This window comes from Crocuta crocuta, unplaced genomic scaffold (assembly GCF_008692635.1).
Source record: "Crocuta crocuta isolate KB4526 unplaced genomic scaffold, BGI_CrCroc_1.0 scaffold426, whole genome shotgun sequence".
Lineage (NCBI taxonomy): Eukaryota > Metazoa > Chordata > Mammalia > Carnivora > Hyaenidae > Crocuta > Crocuta crocuta.
The window spans coordinates 556071-563814 of NW_027532452.1; the positions used below are offsets into that span (position 1 = coordinate 556071).

Here is a 7744-nt window from a genome sequence, read left to right on the forward strand (position 1 = left end):
TTTAGGTTTATTTATTTTGAGAAACAGAGTGAGCAGGACAGGGGCAGAGAGAGAGAATCCCAAGCAGGCTCCACTCCACACTGTCAGCACAAAGCCCATCAGGGGGCTCGATCCCATGAAGCATACATGATCATGACCGAAGTCAAAATCAAGAGTCAGATGCTTAACCAACTGAGCCACAACACACGGTATTGTTATACTTCTGTAGTATATGTTTGAAATTTTTCATTAAAAAAATCCTAGAACAAAAAAAAATAGAACTATGTGGAGTTAAAGGATTTCATACCACTTGATGTTTTAAAGTAGATGATCCAAAAGACAGTCCTTTTGCTTAGAGCTCTATATTCACTGGAAATTTACAGCTTAGAATATGGGTACATGTGTAGCAATTAAAATATTCATTCTTATTAATATGCAGTCACTTGAGAAAACCAGTCAACTTTTCCTTTAGATATGTGGATAAGCTTGAACTGCAATGAAGAAAAATACTTCAGGGAGCCTCGATAGCTCAGTTGGTTGAAAGTTTGACTCCTGATTTTGGCTCAGGTCATGATCTTGTGGTTCGTGGAACTGAGCCCCACCGTAGGGCTCTTTGCAGACAGCACGGAGCCTACTTGCGATTCTCTCTCTCCCTCTCTCTCTCTCTCTCCCTCCCACTCACATGTGCACATGCTCTCTCAAAATAAACTTAAAAAAGAAGAAGAAAAATATTTCAAAGAATACTAGATTTTGTTCTGTAGATAAGTGAGTATTTAACAGCTATTATTTTCCTATTGAAACAAAATTTAGTAAGATTATTCCTGCTGCAGTATAATTGGGCAACAAATTCAACAACTAAATGTGGCTCATTTAATATGTTGTTCATTTAATATGTTGCCCAGGTGTCTCTTTATTTAAATAAAGTAGGTATATTTATATATAGAACAACTGTTAAAAAATCATCTTTGTTTTTTGAGTGACATGAACAAAAGGCTGCCTGTTGGAAAAAGCATTAAGACAATAATTGGGCTCACAGTCTGGCTCTTGCACCTGTCGGAACCATTCAGGAAGAACTCTGCATGGGCCCTCCCTGAAGTGAGTTCAATTCTTGTCTACCCAGAACAGAAGCTGCTCAGAGATAAGACTTTAAAAGTTCTCTTGTTCAACCTTAAATTCTTTTTTATTAAAGCCAAAATCTCTTGTGGTAGCAAGGAGCTATTTTATGATTTTAAAATTTAACCTAATGCAGAGTTTGTTCTCTCATGTGAGAAGTCAATTGCTTTTATATTTTTCTACCTATTCATATTATTCTCTTGAAAATTGATGATTCATTCTAGGAAAATAAATTGGAAATACAATGAAGCCTTGTAAAGTTCATATATTACAAACTAGTCATTTCATATACATATACTAATCTAAAGTAATAATATGAAACGTAGTCAAAGATTTATATGAAGGGGCACCCGGGTGGCTCAGTTGGTTGAGTGTCTAACTCTTGATTTCAACTCATATCATGATCCCAGAGTCATGGGATTGAGCCCCATGTTGGGCTTCATGCTGAGTATGGAGCATGCTTGAAATTCTCTCTCTCTCTCTCTCTCTCTCTCCCCCCCCCAACACCCCCTCACTGCACCTCTCCCCAACTTGCACTCTCTCTAAAATAAAATTTAAAAAAACTCTTTGTCCATCCACAGGATACAATACTTTGCAGACACTAAATTCATGCTTTAGAGAATATCTAAAGACTAGGAAAATGATTGTGGTATATGCTGAGGAAAAACAGTGTACTTAGAGGACCATAAAGCTTTGTTCTAATATTGGAAAATATTTTTCATATATGGAAAATGGAAATGAAATACACCAAAATGATAGCAGCTAAACTCTTGGTTGCATGATTTCTTTCACCAAACTTTTTTTTTTTTTTCCCCCATGGCAGAAACAATTAGAAGTTTATTTTTCTCCCATATAGAAGTCTCTAGGTACACAAGCCAAGTTGGAACTTTAGCTCTAAAAGTCCTCTTGGGATCATGTCCTTCTACTCTTTCATCAAACTTTCTATAGTTTTCAAATTTTCATGAGGATTCATTTTCATTTAAATAAGAAAAAATTTACTTATGCTATTATGATGGTCATACTACCTTTTTTAAGATTGCTGACACAAATCACAACCAAACAGAATGATGTTTGTCACCAAACGTACTCCTTGTACTCCATATTATTTACCTATCACAAGCTAGGAAAAGTAAATTTTTGCCCCCTGACCAAAACTGCCTTAACTCTTAGATTGGGAATAATTTCAACATAAAAGTGTTCTTTTTAAAAAATTTTTATTATTATTATTTTTTTTAATTTCTGAGAGATAGAGAGAGAGACAGTGTGAGCAGGGGAGGGTCAGAGAGAGAGGGAGACACAGANGCACTCTGTCTTACTCTCTCAAAAATAAATAAAATGTAAAAAAAAAAAAATTAAAAAAAATAGGAATATATACATATATATAATTTGGCCAGTGAGAATTTTATTTGGTCAATACAATAACAGAGTAAAAAAGAATATATTTTTATTTATAACATAAGGGTCTCAATAATTGGCATTGCAGTTCCATTCATTAAGGGAAATTCCTTCCTTCCACTATATACAGTGGTGGCAAAAAACTTATCAGCAGATTGTTAGAGCTCCCTTGATAATAAAGAAATGTTCCCTAGTTCCAATGAGGTATACAGGTCCATAAAGAAAATACATCAAGTGATCCAAGTTTTAACACTAGAAATAATGCATATTACATTCAAAAGAGAATCTTGAGAGTACAGGCTATGACTTCTACAAATTTATAATAGAGTCCACAGCATTAGGCATATAACAGAAACCTAAGAAATATTTGAAGAATGAATTACATTTTCATAGGCAATTCTTTATTTCCCCACCTGTTTAGAAGCACCAATTAAAATGGTGATGTACTAGAAGCCTTTGATATTAAAAGGGTTGTAGGAATGACCCTCCCATCCTGTAAGTACTCTGCTACGTCTGTGTGGATTTGTATAATGTTCGCTGATAAAACTAAGCATTATGATAGGATTAGATACTACCAAATGCCATTCCTTGACCCAGCAACTATGTCATAATTATGCTGTACTCCTTGGCTCCTAATTCAATGGTTTATACTTCATGAACCACAGAATGCCCCAAAAGTCTACCTTAGAAATTCTTTCAGTTCAAGGCTCAGAGTGTCTCATTCCACCAAATATGACCTTAATCTTGAAGTTCATTTATAAGAAATATCTATACTAAAATATTTCTGAGAACAAATTTTTAGGTACTAAAAATCACAATAGCTGTTAGGTTTCTTAACATAAAATGGGATCCTGAAAATCAAAACCTTAAATTTTAGCTGAGTACTCTCAAGCTGCTTTTTATTAAATGATTAAAATTGGAGGTTCATGTGACTGAATACTAATTAGCACCAAATTATATCATCTTGATGAAGACCCTACCTCAGACTTTAAGTCTGAAAACAAATATGTGAGTAACCCAAACATTCATTGTTCACATAAGCTTATTTAGAAAGGTGATTTTGTTTTATTACCTGTTTTATGATAATATTCTTAATCAAGAAAATATCAGTCAAGACCTGTTTTGTACATGGAATATATTCACTTTTAACTCAGTGACTCAAAGCCGGTGTTGGGGCACCTGGGTGGCTCAGCTGGTTAAGCAGCCAACTCTTGGTTTTAGCTTAGGTAATGGTCTCACAGTTCGTGAGTTTGAGCCCCACATCAGACTCCATGCTGACAGCATAGAATCTGTTTAGGATTCTCTCTCTCTCTCCCTCTCTCTCTGCTCCTCCCTTGCTCATGTGTGCTAACTCTTGCTCAAAAATAAATAAACATTAAAAAGAAAAAGTCAAAACTAGTGTCCTTCAACTACCTCCAAAGAGCAAATTAAGAAAAAAAAATTTATTTAATGAGATTATAGATATGTAAGTTTTAGCTCTTGCTGAAAGCAAAGAGATAGAAAAAGTAACATCCTGTGAATGTATGTAGGGGTTCTTTTACCAAAGACTGGCCATAACATATATGGTGCCCTTCAGGAAAGGCTAACTATTTATAACTAAAAATAAGGCTAATAGACTTGTCAACCTGCTTCTGAGCCTTTAACATCTAATAGCTGATATGTGGTAACATAGCTATTTGTAGACTTTCATGATCAGTATTTCATTTCTGTAGCTCAGATGATTCAAAGTTCATGTTTCTACACAAAGTAGATCTATATACCAGATATATGTAAACTTTTGTACTAAATAATCAATGATTTTAGGATAGAGTATAGATGCCAAAACGATCTGAACATCAAATTAATTTTCTGTCCACACATATGTATTTCTACTTCTTCTTAAGCAAACATAAATGAGAAGGGAAAGTGGTATTCTTGAGTAAATGCATGCCAGAAGTGCCAACTGTTAGCTTTTGTTTTGACCCAAATTGTAAGTATTATTTACTTAAGAAGGTACAGCAATTTTCACTGAATTTCAGTTCTGTAACATCAACTATTCCTCCCCAAAGTTCCAAATATATAATAAAACACTAAACTTCAACCTATCACGTTTAAAGTTTCCTTCTATTTTTCTCATGAAACATTTAAAATGCAACATTTAAAGTAAACATTGAAAATGAACATATTTGGGGGTGTCTGGGTGGCTCAGTCAGTTAAGCGTCTGGCTCTTGATTTCAACTCAGATCATGATCTCAGGGTCATGAGATTAAGCCCTGTGTCAGGCTTCATGCTGGGCGTGGAGTCTGCTTAATATTCTCTTTCTCTACCCCCACCGCCCACACATGCACTCTCTGTTGTGCTCTCTCTAAAAAATAAAAAAATTTTAAAAATCAAAATGAACATATTTGAATTCAAGACTATAGATTTTAATGTTTTTTTGCTCAAATCTTTTAAACATCTGACAATTTACCAGTTTCAAATTATTTAATAATTCTAATTTTATATCCAAAAAGTACTTTTTGTATGCCCACTTTTGAATAGTTAGTAAATTAGAGAGTGTGCTTATATTGATATCCTTGATACTGAACTAACGGTTATTTAGACAATGGTAGTTTTCAAATTAGGGAGTGTCAACAACAACAATAGCATATGTTGAATGCAAAATACTTTCAGCAATCAACTAAATACCAGATTAACTACAAAACAGTGTAAAAGGACACCAGATTATCATTAAACAATACTTACTGAATACTTTCTAGATGTCAGACATGCATTAGCAACAAAGGACCCCAATGACATATAATGTTAGCAACAGGGCTAATATACAAAAGATGGTGGGGCATAGAACTCTTCTGTGTTCTTGAAGGTCAGTGGATGATTTGATAAGGAGTCTGCCACCTTTATGAATTCCTTATGTTTGTCTTACAGTAAGTAATGGATACTCATTTTGTTTGGGGTTGAGGTCCAGGGGATGTGTCAAATGACAGATTACTTGAAATAAATAGGAACTCCCGTTCTCTTTCTTCTTTACTCCCCCCCCATTATGTTTACTCTCTATATAGTTAAATGTGGAGCAATGAAATTATAAGCATGCATCTGTTTTATAAAGTTAATTACGACAGTTTTATCCTAAGTTTATATGAAATGGCTGCGTGCATTTGAAGAAGTCTATGGAGAGTGATAACTGATGGTCCTTTCCATCCTAAGCATGGAGAAGAGTGTTCTTTGATGTATGCCTACTATTTGTGATCTGTTACTATTTCTGACCCTGACTCTTGGGTTCACTGCTTTTGCTCAGTTACCCAAGAGTTTAAATTACACTTTTGCTAGACGTTTTAAAGAAGGTACTAATTATACACTCATGGTTTAGTTAAGGCCATTACTGTTTTTGATATAATCAAGGACATCATGCAACACAAAAGTTGTCTATCATAATCTTCTTAACTCTTACCCACTGTACTGCTGTTACCATTACATAAGAACCATTTCAACAGCTCAACTAATCTGTGGATATATTTAGTCCCTATTCTCAGGGGCTTTTAAAAGAGCAAATCATAATACAGCACGAAATTTAAAATTTGTTAAAATGACATTAACTGTGAATTTGCCTGAATCCATACATTCCTTAAATGTAATGAACAACCTTTAGAATAAAATGTTAACCATTATATTTTTCTATGTTAATCATGCCATCTTTGTTTTACCATTAATTACTTTTTCAATTATTATTTTATGTTATTTGGTTTAAAATATTACTAACACATTTAAGCCAACATGATATATTTTTTAAAAAAAACAATCTATGTAGTAAATTGTTAACATTTTAAACTTTTAAAAAATGTCTCCAAGTTGCATAGATAATTTAACTGATAAAAATAAATTAGGACACCAAGTCAAAACTCAAACTGGCAAACACTTGGGCAAAAAAGTATCACAAATCTTCCTGTCTTGGGAATCCAAGTGTTACCACTTTTATATACTCGACAAAGGAGGAACTAAAAAAACCTCCCACAGGCAACCCACCACCCCCAAGAAAACTAGATTATATAATGAAGCAACTAATTAAGTTCTGGAGGCCTTCTTCCTACGGCATCACATTAATTCACTTGGGACTGTCCACAGGGTTGTTATTTGTTTACCTGAGGTGTTAAATGCACCCTCTGCTTCCCTGCCCTATTTGCACTTTTGATAGAAAAAAGGAGTCCCTTTACACAAGGCTAGCTTTGTGACAAAGCAAGCAAAGAAAACAAACAGCGCACATGGCAACTTCCAACCACTTCGAGGTGAGTGACTGCCCCGCTCTCCAACTTTCTTGTGCTCTCATAAACACACAGTGTGAAGAATGCTGTTGTAAAAATGTTTCCCTTTTCCAACAGTTGTCATAAGACATTTCCTGTCCCTCACTTGGGGTTGAAACAGGTGAGGAAAGGGTCCTCTAAGCAAAGTTCTCACCAGAAATTCCACCTGGATGGCAGTTACCGTCACCTGCAAAGCTCTGCGGCTGCGAAGCCCGCGCCCGGGATGGAGCGCCGGGGGAGGGCTCACACCTCTCCCCGCCTCACGCCCAAATCCTCCTCTCCCTTCCCTCGCACGCCCCCAAGTCCTCTCTCTCCCCACGCCCCCCCAATCTTCTCCACCCCCAATCCTTGTTCCCAATCTCCCACACCCCTAAATTCTCCCCTCTCCCTTCCCACTCACGCCCTCGAGTCTTTTTCGTCCAAATCGCCTCCTGAAGTTACTCACATTCCCCCTCGTCCTCTTCAGAGTTTTAACTCGCTCTTTTCCCTTAAAATAGCTCCCTTCAAGATGCCCGAATCCCCGCGCGACCGCGGGCTCCCGGCCCCCGACACTCACGAGAAGAAGGGATCATCCTCAAAGCTGCTGCTCAGCATCCCGAACATCCTGGCTCTGTCACGCGCGGCGGCGGGGGACGCGGACAGATTGGAAAACGATGTAACTCGCCGCGGCCGCGACGCGAGCCAGCCTTCCCCACGCAGTCGACGCTTCCCTCCGGGCTGCGAAGGCGGTGCCCGCCGGGAAAGGCGGTCCGTGAGGTCGAACTGCTTTCCCATTGGACACTACTCTCTGACGTCACCAAAACGAGGCGTGGAACAATGTGCCATGGCAACTGCAGTCAACACTGGAGGCGAGAGGTTTGGCTTCCGGCCAGTCAGGCAGCCCTTCATGAAGACTCCCTAGGGACGAGATAGCTTGTTCCCTGGTCTGCAGGAACACGAAATTTAGACCACCCTCTGTGTGACCTTGGGCAAATCGTCCT

At 37.4% G+C, this 7744-nt stretch overlaps 1 protein-coding gene across 5 annotated transcripts in view; it reads right to left on the reverse strand.

Annotated features, from left to right (window-relative positions):
• The window catches only part of MLF1 (myeloid leukemia factor 1), a 35264-nt gene extending 27648 nt beyond the window's left edge, over positions 1–7616 (reverse strand). Inside the window, exon 1 of one of the 5 annotated variants that reach the window (XM_077779424.1) lies at positions 7321–7616. In XM_077779424.1, coding sequence (XP_077635550.1) covers positions 7321–7538 — 218 coding nt within the window. In that variant the 5' untranslated portion in view covers positions 7539–7616. Of the gene's footprint in view, positions 1–7209; positions 7301–7320 lie in introns of those variants that run through there. The other 4 variants (XM_077779428.1, XM_077779429.1, XM_077779427.1 and 1 more) reach the window with 4 other exon arrangements.
• Between the last annotated feature and the right edge of the window lie 128 nt (positions 7617–7744).